The following is a 22661-nucleotide window of genomic DNA, read 5'->3' as shown; positions in this document are numbered from 1 at the left end:
GGGGGCGGAGTCCCCCTCATCGCCAAGAAAATTTTGGACTTGTGAGAGGCTAAAAATGACCCCAGGTCGATCATAATGTAACGTTTAACCAACGCTGAAAAGCCTTTGACTCTATCTCAATCCCTTGAGCAGTTGCAGCACTTTGAAATAAATTTTGATGGAAAAAATCGAGGCAAAATAGTGATTTTTTGCTATTTTGAGATGTCCCCTCGTTGCCATGGTAACAGGAAATTTAAGACTGAGCATGTCGTTACAAAGGCAATGGTCCAGTCAACATTTGTGCCAAGTTTGATTAGTATTGAAGCATTTCTCATAGTTTCATAGCAGTTTGAACTTGTAACAGGAGGCTTTTCAGTGAAAACGGCCATTTTTCACAATATGCTCATGGGGGAAAGGGTTAAATTATAATGGGAAAGGCCTTGCACTGGCATAGATCTACTGCATAGCCATATATTCTAGGTAACTATAGCGAGCTCGAAGGGCCTGCGAGCTTTACAGTAACGCGAGTACCTGCTGGATATGATTGTTTTGAAAACTTTCGTCCATCCAAAGTACCAAATTGCCACATGGCAACTTTTCGAATTACAAAATAACAATATCCGAGAAGATAGAAACAGAAGTGTAGACTGGTGTCCTGCGCAATTATATGGGATCCATAATAGGACAGGGAACCAGAATAAACGGAAGCAGTGTATAAAATACCGAATGACAATTTTAAAAGGGAAAATGTAAAATAAAAAAGATCAATTATTTTATACTATTTCACGGTAAAAACTAAAATAAAATCAAGCTCGCTTTGAGGCTTTGCCTTTTTCATATTATTTATATTTATTATGTCTATAAATTTGCACTTAACATATTTGTTTTTAACAGCTATTCCCAAACAACGCGCCTGCTTAGTGCAATCAATAACGTTTTGAAGCAGTATAATGAAGATGTAATAATATGCACTTAACTGGTATGCTCTCATTGTACTTGCCTAAATGTAAATATGACAGCCCATTTTAATTGAACCAATTGGGGAAAGCAGGTGTTTGGAGGTGGTACTGGTCAGTGACCAACAACAAGACACTTTTTGAATATTTTTCCATACAGGTTTCATAATTTCAAACCTAGAGACCTGAAAATTTGCCAAAGTACAGCTAGGTTGTTCTCCTAACTAACAAACTAGTTTGTTATTTCTGATTATATTGACACAGTGATTTTACTACTGTAACGTGTACCGAGCTTAAATATACGCATTTGTATTCAATTAATGTAATATATTGAATATATTACATTAATAATTTTCCTCTAGGTTTCCTTACCTAAATGATTGAAGAACAATGATTTCAAAATGATAGGAATATAAATTAACTTGAATTAAACAAATATTAAATAAACAATACACAATATGGATATATTTGTTAACAATTCCAAATCATAGACTTTCCTAGTCTCTATGCCTAGTCTCGATGCCTTTCAAACATATAAAGTCTCGATGCCTACGTATTATATTATGCTCGTATTTTCTATGCTTCTATTCTTACATGTTCTGACTCATTTTTCTTTTTTGAAAACACTGTTTAACTTTCTCCTCCCTGGCCAAACATTTTAATGAATATTTTAAAAATATTTTGTGAACAAATTTTTGTATATCTAAAGATTGTTTTTTGCAGAACATACCGGAATCGCCGCACAAGCTTTTAGTATATTTAACAAAACGGAATCGGACAAAATTTAGCGTTGCATTCAACAAATCAACATCCTTTTAGCCCATCAAACACACGGGAATTATTTCATGCTCTGTTTTACTAGTGAAACTTGAAAAATGGTTTCAAAAGAATTGAATTGAAATTTGATTATTTTCTGCTAGAAATTTCACTCGTCCTGCAGGACGAGCATTTCCGGGAGGTTCACTCGTCCGGAGTCAATTTTAACTCGTATTTACAAGCGAACAAGTGGATTTGTCGAGCCCTGACTATATAAAAATCTGCAAGCCTCTCCGGTAGCGTTGCCCATAGAGAACACACATAACAGACAATATATAGCAGGTATAACTTCAAAGCTCCAAGATTAGATGTTGACAATCTGACTTCCACCAACACAAAAACAAACTCACCTTGAATACCTCTGATTATATATGCTTTGCACAACAACGCCCTCTTACGACTAGTTATGATTGGCTAATCAACTTACAATACAATTATACAAAAACGAGCACCTGCTAATAATGTTATATAGATCATATAGCCTGATTACAAATAATGTCAATTAAAACATTGTAGTAGAAACTATTTATACATTTCATTAGAATTACAGCAAAGGACTACTCGCATTATTATTTACAACAGAATAATAGCAAACTAAACTTAAAAATATAATTTGATATAGAACATATTGCCTATGTTTGTTCACGTGCAAATGACGTCCCTGTATTAAAGGGCCGTATCTCGTCATGTCAGATTGTTACACTACTTATATAACAGACTCCGAAGAAAGGCCTCTTCCCAATTGAAATTTTCTTTAAAATCATGCAGTTTTCCCAAATATCTGAACTTAAACCAGCTTTTTTACTTCCCAAGCGATAATTTTTCCCAAAATCAAGAGGCTAAGGCCTCTTCCCAATAACGTGAGAAAAAACACTGACTTATATCTGAGGCCTGTCAACGAGGGTATCAAAATTACATAAATTTTCCACACTACAGTACCAATACCATGTGTCCAGACAGATATGTACATGAAGTAATTAAATTCAGATAAAAGATTGGGTGTTTTAATTTTTTATTTTTAACATGATATACAATATTTCAGCAGCAAATGCTGATGTTTTGGATATTCTATTGTTTACTCTACCAATAATCAAAGCTGGCTTCTGCTTCTGATGTATTTCTGTGTACCAGTCAAGTGCATTTTGTCCAAAATAAAATAACAATCCCATACAAATTACATTGGTAATGATAAATTCTGCAGTTTTTCTGGTTATTTATCAATCAAAATAGCATTAAACTTCATATTAAGAAGTTTTATTCAATCAAGAGTGATCAAATTTATTTTGGAATAAAATAGGAAGTGAAACATTTCAGTCCCAAGGTGAACCCACTCAGGAGTGAGTCTGTTTTTCATACAGAGTAGTGGCAACATATAGTGATTACTTCTCCGTCATCTGTCCTTCTTTCACAAAACTTGTCTGACCTCAAAAACTACTGGTGCAATTTCATCCAAACTTTACATGAATGAACAGTTCCAAGTCTTGTTGTGCATGATATTGTCATTTTACGGTTCAGTGATTTTTGACAGTGTTATGGCCTTTTAATGATAGATTTGAAAATTTTAAAGTTAGTCCAGACTACTCCTCTTATACCACTATAAATGTAAATTCGATGAAACTTTATTGTCTATAGCAGGGGCCATTATAGGACTGCTTCCCAAAAGAAAGATTCTTTAAAATCGTGCAGTTTTCCCCCAAGCCTTTCCCCGGGAATTTTACCAGGCACAGAGGCATTTCAGTGAGGAATGTAGCAATTTTAGGGGGAAATATATACATGTATATTTTAATTTTTTTGGCTAGGTGAAACAGCCTTTATTTGGCTGTAAAATATAATCGATAATATAAAATAAATATAAAACGATTGCTAACTGATGAAAGTTGTAATTGTTAATACTTAAAAATTCATCATTTTTATATACAAATTTATTTTTAGATAACCTGAATTTGGATATGTAATTGTAGTAATTATTGAGAAGTTCCCTTTATTTCTCAAAATTTGATAACTGCTGTCTCTATTGAACTTTGAAGGCAAACATGAGTTTCATTTAAAAAAAAAAAAGGATATGTAAGTAGCATTATTATAGAATTTTCTAAATTGGCAAATTTGTTCCTTTTCTTTTTCAGAACACCATGTCTGTGATTCCTCTTAAAGTTGTGGTAAGAGCACGGCCACTCATTCAAAAAGAGATTGACGAAGGATGCCAGACTTGTCTTAATTTCATTCCATATGAGCCACAGATTATTCTTGGCAAAGACAGAAGTTTCACATATGATTTTGTCTTCAGGCCAACTGACCCCCAAATCTCAGTGTATGAAGATGCCGTCAAACCTCTCATCCAACATATTTTCAAAGGTTTAACAAAATGTTGATAATTTACTTCAAGTTAATTTTTGTGTTTTATTCTAACATTATATGTTCATAAGTAAAAATTAAAGCAACAAATTTTACAATGCTGTAAATTAAGAGTATATGTTACGGAAGAGTTATGAAAGTATTTGTGGTACATTTTTTTGTCCCCACATTGAATGATTGATAATTTGAGGTGGGTCACATGTATGTACATATGTATTGTAATACATATGTAATACAATGTACCTAATAGTAACAATGGATGCCAATTGTGATTTATTCATAAAAGTTTGCGTAAAATATTTTTAGCACTCATTTAAATGTTGTCATTCTTGCTGTTTCAGGTTATAATTCAACTGTTCTTGCGTATGGACAGACAGGAAGTGGTAAAACATTTACTATGGGTGGTGGTTATGAAGATTCCCTGAAGATGGACCCTGACGGTATGGGTATTATACCTAGGATTGTACAGGAAATCTTTAATACCATCAGTGAGAAGGAGAACTACAAATTCAAAGTAGCAGTTTCATATTTAGAGGTAAATTATCAATATTGAATTGTAACATCTTATATTGTGTATTGCCTTTGAGGAAGAAACTTGCATGGTACAATGGTCCAAGTCCTCCATTGCTTATTCAAACCAGATATACTATTTGTTTTTTCTCATAGTAGAAATAGACCCAGGGACAAGGGCTCAAGTCACTGGCCTTGAACACTTCACTTTATCCATTGTACTTCTGAGAGATTGTATTCATTGAGGTTAGGATGCTATCCAGCTAGGCAGCAAGTCTATAGAACTACAATAGAAGGTTTGTACCTGTGCTTTGCCTGTTCCAGAAATAAACCACAAAAAATATGTGGAGAAGTCTTTCTTCATCAGTGTAAGTCTTTATGCAGTATGTAGACACCCACCAAAAATCCAGGATAATTTAAGAATTTTTATTTTTAAATTCAGATCATTAATGAGGATTTGCAAGATCTGCTTGTCAACAACAAGAAAGACTCTTTAACAATAAGAGAAGAAAATGGAGTCATAAAGGTATGTGAAAACAATTTCATCTGCATCTAGCCATTTTGTGAAATTTACTCATTTTCAAGAAATGATAGTTTCTCTTGAACTGATTGTATGTTTTCACTTTGTATACTGGACTCACCCAGGCGTCATTGTAACACTGGTTAGAGTTTCACATGAAACTTCTTGAAGATATTTGCTTGTAGCGTAACACTTAATTGCGAAAATATAAGGTTACTGTCCAAGGCATGGATTTTGACAGAATTTTTGCCCTATTTGATCTTGTAAAATTCTTGGATAAAGTTTTGCAACCAATGCAGGCAAATATCACTCTTAAAAAACTGCTGAACTTAAAGTTATTCACTCATTACATGTCTTCAGGACACTGTCCAAGATCCATAACTGACATGGATTTTGACAGAAGTATGACTGTGTGTAAACTTTGAATATTCATGGTGCTACATCAATCTTCATAATTACTGAAGATGTTCACTTAAAACATGGATTTGAAATCATAATTGAAAGTCACAGTTCAATGCCCATAATTCTAGCATGGATTTTGAAATAATTATGGCTCTGAGTTGTACTTTGAAAAAATATTTGATTTGATAATGTTTTGCACACAACATTACTCTTCAGTACTACTGTATTCATGTCTTTGGGATCATAATTGGAAGTCACTTCCCAAGGCCTATAACTGACATGGATTATGACTGAATTATAACCCCATGTGAACATAGAAAATTCATGGTTCAGGTTTTCATACAACATACAAAACTGCTGAAGATATTCTCTTAAAACTTAATACAGTAAATTCTCTCTATTAAGACCACTAACGGGACTGACTCAAAGTGGTCTTAATAGTGAACTGGTCTTAATAGTGAATAAGTCACTTTAACAGCTAACGAAGTCCAACTTAACTAAATGTATACCTTGTATAGTTTTGTGCACATAGTAAATGTACTTAATTAAATGAGTAACAAGAAACACATTTTTTTTAAACAAAAACATTTTTAATGTATGATAATATGATACATCATTAATACATGTATAATGAAAATATTAATTTACGGCTAGTGTTTCAAGTTTCCCCTTTAGAAGAAAAAATATGAGGTATTAAATATAGTTATGACTCTCATTATAATTAGTACATCAATTACATATCGAAATAAAGCACACATGAACTGATAATTTGGTGTAATTACCAATTTTTACCATACTTGATATAAATTGTGATGCACAACAAACAATTTTAAATGCTATTCACCTGTTTATTACATCCTAATTACGCCGACAAATTAATCGTTTCTCACACCATAGCTGCTTAGATTAATTAGCCAGAAGTGGTTTAAACTGATCATGTTGACGCTTGAATGCTACAGATACATTGTAAAGCAAGCGTCTAATCAATCGATATATATTAATGACCTCATTTGACCCGGTGTATTTGTTTACGCCAGAGGGAAGATTACGACAATTAATTGGGGGGCAATAAACACCAAGTGATGTCTGGCCATTATGTTGCATGGTCGTACTACAGGTTAATGTTTTGATAAGAAAAACACACAAATGTCTGACAGAAGTGGTCGTTATGCCGGATTAGAGACGTGGTCGGTATACTGGTCATTTTTCTCAATGACTAAAGAAGGCAAATATTTTGTACTTTTAAAAAGTGCCCGTAATAGTGGCGTGGTCCTATTTGTGGCGTGGTCGTTAGATGGCATTTTACTGTACTTGTCTTTTGGAGTCATAATGTTTTTATGATATGAAGCAAAAATAAAACAAACAAACAACAAAACATGAAAAAACAACAAAACTCTGTGTTATTCAAAGAAAATCATGTAATTTCCTAGAAGTTAATAAATATATGGAAACATGTTGAATGGAATTATAAAGAAAAATGCTATATTTGTATGATGTTTTCAGCTTCCTGGTTTACGAGAAGTGCCAGTAAGCAATACTGAGGAGACAATGAAATATTTAGAGCAAGGTTGTAACAACAGGACCACAGCTGCTACTGCCATGAATAACACATCCAGTAGATCACATGCCATCTTCTCTGTATATATAGAACAACAACACGAGGAAGATATGTAAGTTTATGTCAGCTAAATGTCATATCATCCCTGTTAAATTCTGGTTTTATACTTACTTCCATTGTAATAATATTTTTATCTCAACATAAAAAACCATTTACAAGTGAGTTCTACAGGTATGTTCTGAAAATCATTCAGGATTTATCCATGTGTAGATATAATTCTTACTCAGCATGGTTTTATGACTTGTATTCTACATATATCTATATTTATATTTTTCTGTTAGAAATGACTTCTGGAAGGTCAAATTACAGCTGGTGGATTTAGCAGGGTCAGAGAGGGTCAAGAAAACACATGCAGAAGGGGCCAGACTTAAAGAAGGTACAACAAAATTTTTACAAGTTTAATCTTTGGACACTAAATCCTGTATTATGTACCAAGATGTTCTCTTTTTCTACTAGATCTCTTGAATTAAGGTTGCCTTGCATTTTTTACTTGTAATTTTTGACTTTTTATTACTTTATGACATTGTCATATATTTGAAGCCAGATGAATGATGTAAATAATAAAACTACTCATTTTGATATTAAAAGTTGGTTCTAGTCAAGGTCTAGTCATTATGATGGTATAACAGATAAACATTTATAAAACAGAACTATGGTTTATTTGGTATTGAATTAGAAAGACTTAAGTATTAAAACCTTCTTTCATTTTGTCTAAAATGTATGTAACAATATTGTGGTACAACAAAGATACTGTGATAAAATATTGATTTATAATACATTTTCAGCTGCAATACCAAACTTTAAGTCGAATAGTCCAAGATAATTTTAATTCAGAAAATGCCAACCTGTTTTCTGAAATCTTCTTTTACTGAAATAGCCCTATTATCCCTACTTTTTTTTTGAAGTAATGAAAAGATGAAAATTGATGCTTGAAAAAATATTACTTCAGTTGAATTTTCTGTTCCTTGTGATTAGTAATTATAGTTAAAGAAATAATTGTTTCATTTTGTCAGTTATTTTTCATCCAGGGCATGTTTTTCAAGTATGAACAAATATAAAAGTACACACAACCTGCTGCATTAGTATATTATGGTTATTTCAAACTAATATATAAAGAAAGTACCTTCTTAAAATCAAATATCCCTACTGTGCCCTACTTTGGGATAAAGTGACACTACTCTTTCCTTCTTTTTGTTGAAGAGACAGTTGAAAGCTTGGATCTAGGCCTAACAAGGATGCTTTGATAAAGATATGATTAAAGATATCTTCATACAAACTTGTTTTCAATGTCTGTATTTTTCCCCCAAATAGAAAAAAAGACCAATAGTAAATTGTGTCTTTTTTGTAGGTATAAACATCAACAAAGGGCTATTAGCTCTAGGAAATGTTATAAGTATTCTTGGAGACGAGACAAAGAAGATATTACATGTACCATATAGAGACAGCAAACTTACCAGGATATTACAAGGTGGGTGTTTATATGTTTTAGTGTTTTACTTGTTATGAAACATTGAGAGCATTATTGCATGTGCTAAGTTTTTTGAAGAGAAAGTTGCATTTGGTTTTCTGTATAAAGTGTATTGTTTCCAATTAGTTTCTCTAGGGAGTGACAGTGAATTACTAATATGTAAATATATAATATATATTCAGGACGATTGTTGCTTCTAGGACAAAACATAAGGGGGACACTAATGTTTATTATAGGTTGAAATTTTGAGGAAGAATTGAGAGACACATAATATTATTGTTAAAACTTGCCTTGGAAACAGGTTATTGCATAAAACTGCTCCTTACTATTAGGCACACTTCAAAGCATATGAGAGTGTTTCACAAAGTTTATAGCTTGAAAAATTTGTTTTTCACTTCTTCTTGGATCCTTAAGGTTCAAAAGGAGATGTAGATTTTGCTGATATCACTTGAGAAATGTTTTTCATTTGCGAACTGTATTTAGATCCAATAAACTGGGTCAAGTGCATCTGTCTTTGCCAATTTGTTGAACTAACATGGTACCAGTTCTTTTAAAGGAATAATGTGTACAGCATAGTAAGTCGAAGCAAAATCACCAGAAAGGCAGAAAGGCTCACTACAGAAAAATATGAAAAATTAAGGGATAAATTGTGTGCATGGCCCCTGGGGTCAAATTTAAGTGGACACTAAACATTGTATAATTCCCAAGGCCAGGATCCTGTGCTGTAAAAGCAACAGTGCAGGATAGCCATTAATATTACATTCATTACTTTATGTGATAAACATAACTGTATGTTTAGATTTTAACAATTTTTGCTAGTTTTGAAAGTTCTGTCTTCAGATTCACTGGGTGGAAATAGTCATACTTTAATGATAGCTTGTGTTAGCCCAGCTGACAGCAATATGGAAGAATCATTAAATACACTAAGATATGCAGATAGAGCTAGAAAGATCAAAAATAAGCCAGTGGTGAACTGGGACCCACAGACTGCAGAAATAATGAGGTTGAAAGGACAGGTTCAACAGCTGACTATGAAGTTAATCAACGCAGGGCTCACAGAGCTTGATAGGTAATATAAGATACTGGTCAAACATTAAAAAATCTATATGTCAGTGATTAGAACTCATAACTTTAACATTGATTTTACCTAATTATTGCCATTTGTAGGTTGAGAAAAAAATAATTTATGGTTTTAAATGCAACTTTATAACAAAGGAAGGTCTTCTCAGTAATGATTAAACGTCAAACGTCACTTGTTAAGACTCGGGCATGTACTTATGTCGGTGATTTTTACCAAATTATTTCAAATTTTGACTTGAGAAAATCCCACCTGGCTTTTGTTTTACTATCTAGTTTTCAGGTTAGCTAAATGTGCTGCAAATGTGACCTCATATTGTAAATGATATATTTCAGTGAAAGTGACTTGAACATAGTTAAACCTGATTCACCTACCAGAGAAAAAGACGCTCAAGCTCTACAGAAATGGATAGATAAATGTAAAGAATTAGAGGTATGTACATGTTGTTGTGCTCTAATTCTTTCACTGCTGATGATATACTATATAAATAAAATTGCAAAACACACTAAAAATATATTTTGAAAGTTTTGTTTGGTTCAGTATATCATATTTTCATGAAACTGGAATTTTGACATTTAAAAGAATCATTTGTAGATATTTTAGCTCAGGAAAATTATCTAAAATAAAGACTAATTTTTTGTGCAGTTTTATGTCATTTTGTTCACTTGCATTTATAAAATTTGCAAATGATAGCAAGCAAACAAAATGTTATTTTAATTGTCAAAATTGTCATATGATCAGGAAATATACAATATATTTTAATACTGCACATTTGTAATGTCATTTTTCATTGGATAATCGTGACTTTTATATATATTTATATACACGGCTGCTGTCGATTTATGAAAAAAAATTTACTTTTTTCTCTAAAAATGATGCTTGCTGTATTATTACTTCATTATAAAGATTGTTGACAGGTTATATGGCCGTATATAAAGCTGTTTGCAATATAACCTGAGTCGTTATATTTACAAATAGTCGTTTATATAGGGCCATATAACCTGTCAACGATCTTTATAACTAATAATATATAGGAACGTACATAGTTTTGTATGGTGTATAATTAGGATATGAATTCACTTTTATAGGCATTGATGAAAGTGTTTAAGATGTTAATAAAATCCTTGAATGATGTTAAATTTCTACATATGTTTTGTGTATAAAAGAGAGCATAAAGTTTGATTTAGCTGGTTACATAGCCAGTCAGCACAATAACTTACCTCAACATGTCTTTGAAAACATGTAGTTAATTGCAGTACAAGTTTACAAAAGTACATTTAAAATATACTCTAGTTTTCCACATTATAGTTTATTTTATGCATACACCAGTGTTAAACATGTTTTGATACATAATTTTCCTTAAAGAAGTAAAGAAAAGAGTTGCTCAACCTTTACCATGCTAAATATCTTAACAGGACTTGTCCATCTTTCAATCTGGACAAAATCATCATTTTGAGCGAAATTGTCTTCCAAAAAATGTAGTGAATAAATAAGGAACAGTGCAGATCAGATTGAGAATTAGACAGCACAGGTAAGCCGGCTGATCTTGGACTTCACTGGTAGCAAGGGTGGAATCTGTTGCCACCAGCAAGCTAGGAGTTAAGACTGCTTTTCTTTGTTTTCTGAACACGATTATAATTATTGTATAGGAGGAGGTTATAAACCTGCACAAGGAGTTAAGAATATCAGTTGACCAGGCAGCTACAATGGGGGAGAAGGCATTAAGATGGGAGATGAAATGTGAAAGACTAAAGTCACGTCTAAAAGAGCTGGAATCTAATATAGGGTAGGCAAAGTCTTCCTTACATGGCTATCTTATATTATTTATGTTTTATATTATAATATTTTATTATTGCATTATAATCTAATTCTCAGTGTACTCTGTTTTGACTGATTTATTAGTGTTAGGAATGAGATATTTCATTTACACTTAAACTTAACACACTTGTGACAAAACAAACATGTTGAATAGTGCAAATACGACATTGAAATGACCATAACTGTCAAGGTCAAATTATAGAAATTTGATAAAATTGCCAAAACTATTAATTATTATTATAGACAATACTGATTCGTACTATAAGGAAACAAATCATATGACAAAACCTACAGGTAATTTAAGTATGACTTTACTGTTACATTTGTCTTGTAATTTTGCATAATTTGCCATAACTGTTATTTGTATACAAATTTGATACAGACTTTGACAAAACAACACTTGACAAATTGTTGAATCATTTAACTTGAGCTGAAAATAATGTTGACAATAAATGATCATCAAGGTAAAGTTATTTAAAAAATTAAATTATCCTTACTTTGTTATTTTTGGACAGATGAAACTCATTCTTTAAAGAATTAATAAATACTTATGGCAGAATAAACATGTTGAATTAATGGAAGTTACTAGTATGACATTTACATGTAAATGACCGTGACTGTCTAGGTCACATATGAAATATATTCTTCAATTCTGTAAAACTTTCCTGATAGTCATTGACTTAAGTTAATATTTTGACCAAATACCATGTTTAACATCATCATAATAATAAATGAGTTTGACCTTGAATCTTTATTGACCTTGACCATGAAGGTCATGTTTTAAAAATTAATTAAATTTAGCAATAACTTAGTTATTAAATGATAGATTGAATTCATACTTTGATAAAACAACAGTTAAAGCAAACAATGATATTGAGTACTTTAAATATGACTTTTACCTATGAATGACCTAAATCCAATAGAGATTTTTTAGTAATAAAAAGCCAAGATTGTGACCTGCTTGGGGTGGCTCTTGTTGAAAACTAGTTTTCGTGTCATCACAATGTTTATTGTTTACTCATTAACACAAAACAATGTGTTGTGAAATTACATGTTTCAATGTTGAGTTATTATAATTATGTAGAAATACATATAATTACAATATTATGATGATATTAATATTATGATATTTACAGTGTAGACTTTGATTTGCTGAGTTCAAGCATTGTTGATGAGAACAACCCTGCATTGGCTGAACAGCTGGAGAAATTAAAAGCTCTTGCTAGCAAACTTAATGATTCAGTGGTATGTGCTTTTTAATAACAGATTCAATATTTGCTTTTTTTAACCATGAGAAAGGTTAAACATATGTGTTCATAAAGTGAAATGAATGTACACGATAACCTTAGTTCTGACTACAAGCTCACCTTTTTAGATTTATTACAACAAACGATACGTAGCTGTTTCTAATGTATTTCTGTAGATTATTAGATTCTGTCATTTCTGTCATATACTTAAGAAATAATATATCCCAAACAGTGATTTTATCGCTCAATAACATCACTGTTTGGAGTTCTAATGCGGAGAATTATATCTCGAGGGCGTAGCCCGAGTGATATAATGATGCGCATCTGAACGACAAACAGTGATGTTATCAGGTGATAAAATCACGGATTTGGATATATTATTTCGATTCTAACACAACACAAACAAAGAAATGCTGCTGTACCTGATACTCGGCTAAATTGCGCATGATTTGTTTCCGTACTTATTTTCAGCGCGTCGCATTTCTAGTGGTTACGTCACGTGTATAATGTTTACGTCTCATGTTTAAAAATAGAACGTCAAACTGTGATTTTAAAGCATAATAACACACACTTTCGGTTCTTCTATGTTCAATGGGGGAAAATGCGGGTCGTATTAGAATTGCTGTTTTAAAGTATTTCCCAGAAAGACAAAGGAGGTTTTTATTTTCATTCATCTGTAATATCTTGGAATCATGAAAATAACACAGAGAGTCAGTTAACAGTTAAAATAGAAACTGATTCCCTTTCAAGAATGTGAAAGCTAAATGCTGATTGGCTGATTAAGAAGATGATAACTATTGGTGATCCTAATGGCTTAGTGTTATTTGATAGGTGACTTGTCAGACTGTTTGAATGGCCTTCTTATGATGTTTAAAACAGTGATGACTGGAACACACATTACTTTGTTTGATCATGTATATTTATTATCAGTATGTTTGTTAATTTGTATATTTGATTTATTTAGAGTACAGAGAATACAGCAGAATCTTCTGAAGACGAGGAAAATGCTGAAACTGAGGTAATTAAACATGATGATTTTACTTTAAATGAAGGTCTAGTGCATAGATGTATTAATAAAACTGTCAAGGGTTTGTTGTGAAGGATAGAACTTAAACAGGGTAGTCGGGTGAATAGACTGTAATTGCTTGATATGAAAGATTTATTATTTAATGGATGCACTTAAATTTCACTCTCCTTTGATTTTTATAGCCTAATCAGCTATGATACAATGATAATTACAAGTGAATGTTTGATTTGAAATATTTGTTTAAATATGAATATGTTAGAAGAATGTATTTAAAACATTATAAAGTGTCTTTGGGGAGCAAAGCTTGAAAAACTTGTCTGCTAAGTACAATGGGAAGAGCTTCTGATTTGTAATCAAGGGGTCACTGGTTCAATCCACGTGACAAGTGATTTTTTTCTCAGTAACAATTGATTTCAGTGAGTAATATGGTGATTTGTCTCTCACCACTGATTCAGAAATCTTATAGAATTAGTTGTCTTTGACTAACTTCATTGCCGGTTAGTTGTCCAGGAAAGCTGGTTAGGGGATAATCCACCAGGATATGATGGTAACTGTGTTCGAATCAACATAAAATAATAAAAAAACAGAAAAACTTAAAAGGACATGTAATGAGAATTGTATATGCACTTATAAGAATGTTAAATGTATATGAGTATCTGAGTTAGAAAGGTTTTGTAATGTACAAGATTTTTTTCTTCACAGGCTGAGGAAGGTCAGGATGAAATGCCGTGCACACCAGAGTCTCGTGAGATGTTAAAACAACATACATTACGACGAGCACGCATGAACAATCAACTGACTGAGTTAAACAAGATCTTAGAAACAAAAGAGAAATTAGCCAACAAATTCATCCAAAATGATACCAAGATGGTTGAAATGCAAGCAAAATATGAGGTATTCTTTCTTTTAGCTTTATTTTGATCTTCCTCCCTTTTGCAACAGGATTGTCGTAATATGTGTATTAAAATAAAATTACTTTAATAAGTTATGTTGATATACCAGATTATTGAACAGGAGATAATATGTAATGTATAAAGACACTTGTCATACAAAAGCTGGTTATTAAAATCATCTTTATACAAGGGTTGTTCAAAAGGTAATAGGATTGCAGCTCTACTGTTAACATTTTTTATTTTTAGTGCATAAATTTACAAGAAACAAATATAGGAACATGTTCTCTATATACAGTGAAAAAATCAATACAAAATGTTTTTAAAGAACAATTCTGTGAAATTTTCAAATGACAAGGGGTATAAAACCCGGCGCACGCTGACAATACAATAAATGACGTAAATGACGTCATTAACTAAATACAAAAAAAACAAGTGTCATCCATCTTTAGAGTATTCTCCCTAGTGCTCTAGTGTCTGAATCACGTGATCATGATCAGGTCTCAGATGGGGAGATTAAGCTAGAAAGAAAGAGATCACAATTTTGTTCAACTCTCCAAGAAAAATGCGTGATAGCCGGCCATTCTCCACTTTTTTCGAATATTTTGAGTAAACTGTTAACTCAACAAGCATGGACTTGTAATGTAATGCAAAAGCGCTTTATATTATTAATTTTCACATGTATGTCATTGTACGTTTTCAAAACAATATGATTAATACACTAAAATAACAATATTTATCAATTTAAAAGTATAATTTATTAAAAGTAATTTGGGGGGAAAATACTACAAATCATTAACGTTAATCATTATTATATTAATTTATTAAAACCAAGTATATCTAATGAGATACAATGAAATTTTGTTTGATAGAAAGGTCTTATATACAATCCTTTGGTGACAACTGAATAAGTAGACCCGAAGCGGACATAATAAATTTATAAGTGCCGGACAGACGTGTACCGTTTCACTGTCGATCCATTTACAGCGATTTTGCATTTAATGTCAGAGATTTTGTAATAGCCGTTTTTAAATTGATTGTACAAGCTGAAAACGAGTGTCCTAATGGCAGGCTAATTTTCCTTTCTTAATTTTATCATTTTGTATGTATCTGAAAGAATATTGCCAATTTGTTGGCACAATTTAACGATGGAACGAATTTGTGTTTGCTACAGAGTGCTGTATTTCTACAATCAACGCCATGACCACAGCTGTTCAAAACTAAATAATTATACCATTTCATGCCCAAATGATGTCAACTTTAGATATAATGTCACTTAAATATAAATAAATGTGTTGTTGGAAAATATGAACAAACAGTATAAATTATTAATAAATTAGAAGTACAATTTAGCTCAAATAACTATTTTTGTGTGCTGCGCCGTGGGTGTGTTACCATGGTTATTCAATATCACAGCAAACGCGCATTCATCACAAAAAATTTATTAACTTATGCATAAATTGTAGAAAACATTTTACCATCCCTAAATATATGAAAATATTCTAAATTGGATGAAACATGAATATGCAAGACTCTCAGTCCTATTACTTTTTGAACAACCCTTGTACTCTGATGTTACAACTGAGTTTTCCTATTTTGAACTTGCATCTTAATATTCTGTTACACACAATAATAGTGTAATAATGTTAGTGTTTACAGTTGTGATTAACTCATTTATTACACACAATTAAAGCTGAATATTGCTATACATACAGCTTGATACAGGTGTTATATCACATATGTGCGTTGTAATGAAACAAGAAATAATTACAGTAGGTTAAAAGCATAGAGGTTTTATGAAACAAACATAAACATGATTATACAAATGTTTCTATAGCAAGACATGAAGAATCTAGAGGTGGAGATAAGTTCTTTACAGAAAGAAAAAGAGAATCTATCAACAGCTTTAGAGGATGCCAAGACAAATGTTGCTGCCAGCAAGTATGTTACATGTGTATTTTTTCTCTCTTACCAATTTTACTGATCTAAATATGTAATAATGGCTTCAGATTTCAAAATCCTTATTTAATGCGTGTGTCATGAATAGATATAATGTCTGTTCAATTTATCATTGATACTTTTTTGCCAATCGATTATTCATAAGAATTATAAAATGTATATATAAATTGCTTATAAATATAATGTATAGAAGCAAGAAGCAAAGTGTCCTGTTGAAAGCTCGTGTAGTACATTACTAAGCTGTTGTTGCTTAATGGACAACTTCACTTTGCATATTTTATACCAGTAATGAGAAGATGGTGAGAAAAAAATATGCTAATGACATTTGTAAACAATATACATTATAATATTATACTGAAGTTTTGAAAACAAGTATGAACATAAAATATAGATAATACTCTATGTATAGTCAGTTTTTGTCATCCTATATCAATACATCATTGATATGTTTTGATCTGAATCAATAACAGCTCTTTGTGATTAAAATTATTGATAATGTAATTGATGAGTTTTGTAATGATATCATACATTAAAATTTATCCGGCAAACTTACGAAACAACGATGGTTCCATTTGGATGCCCTCTGCTTTATATTTCCAACTAGCTTACCGAATGTTGGTGGTTCTGCTCAGGTGCTTGCCGGTTACTAATATATAATGCATGATGGCACCTGAAGTCTTCCCTCCACCAATATAGCCTGGAAAGTCTTCATATGACCTTTACAGTCAGTTTGACTTAAAAACCAGCAAAACAACCATTAAGATATACTTTATGAGATTGAAATATTTGGGATAATCATAAATATTCATATATCAGGTTAAGTGAACAGAGAAGGAAAAGGCTACAAGAACTGGAGGGTCAAATGGGTGATTTGAAGAAGAAATTGGTAGAGCAGAAAAAAATGCTGAAAGTAAAAGATCAGTCAGAGAAACAAGTTACTCAGCTTAACACAGAAATTCAGGCAAGTTATTAGATCTAATTGTTTTATTATGCCCCCGCCATGTAATGGCCGGGGCATATAGTGTTACCCTGTTCCGTCATTCCATCCTTCCGTCCTTCCATCCTTCCGTCATTCTGTCATTCCGTCATCATTAGTTTCCGTTCATTATCTTAAGAACGGTTGCACACATTCAACTCAAATTTTACATATGGATATGTCATGAGAAAATACAGGTAAAGTTCGAATTTGGTCATGGTTCGATGATTTTTGGCAGAGTTATGCCCCTTTTACTTGTAAATATTATGATATTTCAGTTTCCGTTCATTATCTCCCCAACGGAACAACACATTCAACTCAAACTTCACATATGGATATGTCATGAGAAAATACAGGTCAAGTTCGAATTTGGTCATGGTTCCATGATTTTTGGCAGAGTTATGCCCCCTTTTACTTTGAAAATAATATGAAATTTTCAGTTTCCATTCATTATCTCCCCAAAGGTACAACACATTCAACTCAAACTTGACATATTGATGCCTCAAAGGAATGCGCAGGTCAAGTTCAAATTTGGTCAAGGTTCAATGATTTTTGGCAGAGTTATGCCCCTTACACTTTGAAAGTAATATGAAATTTTCAGTTTCCGTTTATTATCTCCCAAATGGTACAACACATTCAACTCAAATTTGACATATTGATGCCTCAAAGGAATGCGCAGGTCAAGTTCAAATTTGGTCAAGGTTCAATGATTTTTGGCAGAGTTATGCCCCTTACACTTTGAAAGTAATATGAAATTTTCAGTTTCCGTTTATTATCTCCCAAATGGTACAACACATTCAACTCAAATTTGACATATTGATGCCTCAAAGGAATGCCCAGGCCAATTTCCAATTTGGTCATGGTTCAATGATTTTTGGCAGAGTTATGCCCCTTTCACTTTGAAAATAATATGAAATTTACAGTTTCTGTTTATTATCTACCCAAAGGTACAACACATTCAACTCAAACTTGACATATGGATGCCTCAAAGGAATGCGCAGGTCAAGTTCAAATTTGGTCAAGGTTCAATGATTTTTGGCAGAGTTATGCCCCTTTCACTTTGAAAGTACATGATGTGTAAGCAAAAGCTTGCCAATTAAATTAATATGAGCAAACTTGATAAAAAAAACTACCTAAGAATGCTATATGTCAAATTTGAGTTGAATGTGTTGTACCATTTGGGAGATTATAAACTGAAACTGAAAATGTCATATTACTTTCAAAGTGAAAGGGGCATAACTCTGCCAAAAATCATTGTTTTGGAATGCCCAGGCCAATTTCGAATTTGGTCATGGTTCAATGATTTTTTGCAGAGTAATGCCCCCTTTCACTTTGAAAATAATATGAAATTTACAGTTTCTGTTCATTATCTACCCAACAGTGTTACATATTCAACTCAAATTTGACATATGGATATGTCAAAGGAATGGGCAGGTCAAGTTGGAATTTGGTCATGGTTTGATGATTTTTTGGCAGAGTTATGTCCCTTTCACTTTGAAAATAATATAGATACATCTTAGGAATAAGCAGTTTAAGTTTGAATTTGGTTGTGGTTCAATGATTTTAGACAAACTTATCTTTCCTGAATGTTGGAAAAATTTTGAACTTTCAGCTTCAGTACACCTACTGTTAGCCATTATTTTGGCTACAAATATGCAATATGCTATTTTTAAAAGGTTAAGACTGAATAATTTCAGTGCCTTGAACATTGTATGAAAATGGTTTGTGTTAACATTAAAAAGTTTTAAGGGCTTTGAACTTGAAATGAAAAAAATAATTAATGCACCATCTGAAATTTTGGCTGCATGCGGGGGCATCCGTGGCATGATGACACATTTCTAGTTTAATAAGATAATAGGAGGGTACAAGCACAAATATTGGGTTGCAGAAAAAAATAACAATTACAATTAAATCATTTAAATAATTAATAATTAGAAAAAAATAGCAAGGGCCAGACAAATAATTGGTATGCTTCTGATATCATGTTATCAAATAATCATATAAACATTGTTATTTTAACACTGATGTGACAATATGCCTATGTGTTACATACCACATAGAAATCTTTGTTCAAATTTGCAGTTATAATTAGCTTATCAAATCTTTCCATCCACTTTGGATCTGATTAACTCATGTATGATCAAAATTGTGAAAAATAGTAAACTTTTAGATAGTTATTGTTACCAGTTATTTGCAGCAAATAAAAAAAAAACCTTAGCAACACAAAATTTGATAAATTGTTTCAGCATAATTAAAATTTATGGATAGTAGACTTAATGATTTTTAATCATTTTGGAGGTGAAAAAATATCAGTAAATGTTATAGTTTCTACAGTTTAAGACATTAGTAAAGCAGAGTAATAGAGATGCAAGAAATGACACAAGAAAGGGATTTCAACACATGGATTTGTAGGATTATTTCATTAGTAATAGGGTAATGATTTTGCAAGTAACCTTTAAACAGAATACATATCGTTGAACTGATAATATTTCTTTATGATCTGATATGTTCAATGTCTGTTTTATATATATTTTATAGGGTTTGAAGACACAGAGAGTAAAGTTAATGAAACAGATGAAGGAGGACAATGACCAGTGGAGGAAGTGGAGACAAAAGAAAGACAAGGAAGTCTTACAGTTACAACAAAAGGTCAGTGATCATCACATAAAATTAAAATTTATTCTTCTTGATCACATAAAAAGTGAAGTTATTTCGCTAGGCACCATGTACGTTATTGAGTTTCTGTTTGAACAGACACAGCAACACAATTTATTGGAAATTGTACACAATTTATTGGAAATTGTATCATAAAAGCTGGATTTTTTTAACTTTAAAGTTTTTGAAAGATTTTTAGTAAGAAAATGCAGTTATCCATTATTGATCCAATCTTTTGTAACACTAAGAAAATTACTTAGTATTGTTTATTTCTTCACTCTTTTTATTTCAGGATAGAAAACGTCAGTTTGAAATCCAGAAATTACAACGTGAGAACAAGAGAACTCAAAATGTTCTTCATAGAAAGTCGGAAGAGGTACATTTTGTGATTGAAATTATTAACTCATAACCATACTTAATGTTTATAATGTATTAGCAGTGCTTTGAAGTTACAACTGCCTGTTGTAAATAATTTAAATATTTGAGTACTGTAACTAACTGTAAAGAAATCTCGGTCTGGTCAGATTAGATTTTTTATCATAACACTGGTGATTTCCTAAGTAATAATAGAAATAGTGCTTTTCTTTCAATGATATTTCACTTAATGTATACCTTTAATACCACAGAATGATTGGCTAAGTTAATTGATTGCATTAGATGGAACTATGAAGATGCTGAATGATTGGCTAAGTTAATTGATTTAAATAGATGGTACTATCCAGTTGCTATGTGACCAGGTAGATTATAAATATGTGAATCATTGTTTCAGGCTGCAGCAGCCAATAGAAGATTAAAGGAAGCTTTAGCAAAACAGAAACAAGTTATAGAGGAGAGAAACCAAAAGTTTGAGAAATGTGATAAAAATGCTATAGGAAATAGAGTTAGGGTAGGTATATGCTTTCTGTCTAGTTATGGCAGTGTTTTTTCCCTTATATAACTGATACCAGAAAATGGCACTGTTCCCAATAGAAAATAGACAGCAAATTTCCCAATTCATAACTAAAAAATTCCCAAAATAACACTGAAAATTTCCTTAAAAAATAGGCAAATTTAAAGGTAAACAAAAACAGTAATGTCATTGATCAGTGTGATATACAATAAAAAAGAACAAGTATAACCACATGAGTGATATTATTACCCAGTTCATTTCGTACTTTTAGTGTTTCACACCTTAATATTATTCATGTACAATTGTTATAACTATCAATTTTTTTTAACCTCAAGTAGCAAAAATAATCATTAAAGTTTAATAATACATGGTTTTAAAGTGTATATTATGCATAATTTTGATGTCACCCTGGATAAAAGAAATTCCCAATAAATTTTTTGCATCTTATGTAAAGTTCCCAATTTGATTCAAACCAATGGTTTTTTCCAAATTTGACCTGTACCGGCACCATCCCAAAAAAGGGGGAAAAAACACTGTATTGTTATTCTTTATATATAGAAAATATTAACGGTAATGTATGGGTTAGGGGAGGGGCAACCTGTTTTTAAAATATTGTGCTTTATGGCCCTTCATTTTGATTTTGGCACATTGGCTGCTATATGATGGGGATGTTTCTGTTGGTAGTAATTTGTTTTGTCATTTTCGATTCATAACATTGAGCTGCAAATTATACATGTATTTTATGATTGAAAATCTATTCAATTTTACAAAATTGTTAAGCAGGAAAGATTGGTGAATGTCTGCAGGCAGCTAGGTTTAAACAGTTTCTTCAAATGCAAATCTTACATTTCTCAAAGAAATTCTACCAAACTGGTACACAGGAATGTCTAAAAGCATTGTGCTTTGATCACTTTTGGCAGAGTATTGCCACTGTGTTGTTTACTTGTTGGTTTTTTTTTACATGCGATATTGGCTGAAAACTTGTGACAATGACCTGTCACTTATTAAATATAATGTTTTGTTATAGAAATGGTTGAGTTTTGAGCTAGATGTTAAAGTTGGAATAATGGAAGCCAAATACCACAGAGAAAGTCTGTTACAGGATCGTAAAATGTTGGCAGAACAACTGAAGGAGTTAAAGGAGAGTCTGAATGATGATGCTCCACCATCAAAGGTATATTTCATAGTAAACTATTGTCATTAAACGGTAACAGAATACTTTGATATTTGTAGGAATCACAGTGGTAGGAAAATCAATCGTCTGTATTGCCTAGGTTGTCTTACAGCCTGTACAGACAAGAGAATCTTTGCTGAATTTACTTAATAAATATTATACAGACAGATGAAGAAATTATGCAGATCAGACAGTGAAGGAATTGAAAATCAGATTTTGCTAGATCGGGTCACCTTACATGTTTTTCAGTCAATTGTTTAAACTGCTAAAGTTGCTATAGCTACAGTACATATAAACATATAGGCAGAATGAAAACTGTAGTACAGA

General features: G+C 31.9%; 1 protein-coding gene across 2 annotated transcripts in view; it reads left to right on the top strand.

The window, feature by feature from the left end:
• Positions 1 to 22661, top strand: part of LOC132752542 (chromosome-associated kinesin KIF4-like) — a 30687-nt gene that overhangs the window by 666 nt on the left and 7360 nt on the right. For both annotated transcript variants that reach the window (XM_060742874.1, XM_060742873.1), the window contains exons 2-19: positions 3875 to 4103; positions 4445 to 4638; positions 5056 to 5139; positions 7039 to 7205; positions 7435 to 7529; positions 8502 to 8621; positions 9462 to 9690; positions 10035 to 10131; positions 11349 to 11485; positions 12654 to 12762; positions 13729 to 13782; positions 14494 to 14685; positions 16519 to 16622; positions 17457 to 17601; positions 20155 to 20265; positions 20564 to 20647; positions 21041 to 21157; positions 22188 to 22334. In XM_060742874.1, the coding sequence (XP_060598857.1) occupies positions 3881 to 4103; positions 4445 to 4638; positions 5056 to 5139; positions 7039 to 7205; positions 7435 to 7529; positions 8502 to 8621; positions 9462 to 9690; positions 10035 to 10131; positions 11349 to 11485; positions 12654 to 12762; positions 13729 to 13782; positions 14494 to 14685; positions 16519 to 16622; positions 17457 to 17601; positions 20155 to 20265; positions 20564 to 20647; positions 21041 to 21157; positions 22188 to 22334 (2409 nt within the window). In that variant the 5' untranslated portion in view covers positions 3875 to 3880. The remainder of the gene's footprint in view (positions 1 to 3874; positions 4104 to 4444; positions 4639 to 5055; positions 5140 to 7038; positions 7206 to 7434; positions 7530 to 8501; positions 8622 to 9461; positions 9691 to 10034; positions 10132 to 11348; positions 11486 to 12653; positions 12763 to 13728; positions 13783 to 14493; positions 14686 to 16518; positions 16623 to 17456; positions 17602 to 20154; positions 20266 to 20563; positions 20648 to 21040; positions 21158 to 22187; positions 22335 to 22661) is intronic.

The sequence above is a fragment of the Ruditapes philippinarum genome, unplaced genomic scaffold (genome assembly GCF_026571515.1).
Source record: "Ruditapes philippinarum isolate M1 unplaced genomic scaffold, ASM2657151v2 ctg2461_1_1_1_1, whole genome shotgun sequence".
In the NCBI taxonomy this organism is placed as follows: Eukaryota; Metazoa; Mollusca; class Bivalvia; order Venerida; family Veneridae; genus Ruditapes; species Ruditapes philippinarum.
The sequence above is the reverse complement of the archived record's forward strand: the minus strand, read 5'-3'. Positions and strand labels throughout refer to the sequence as shown.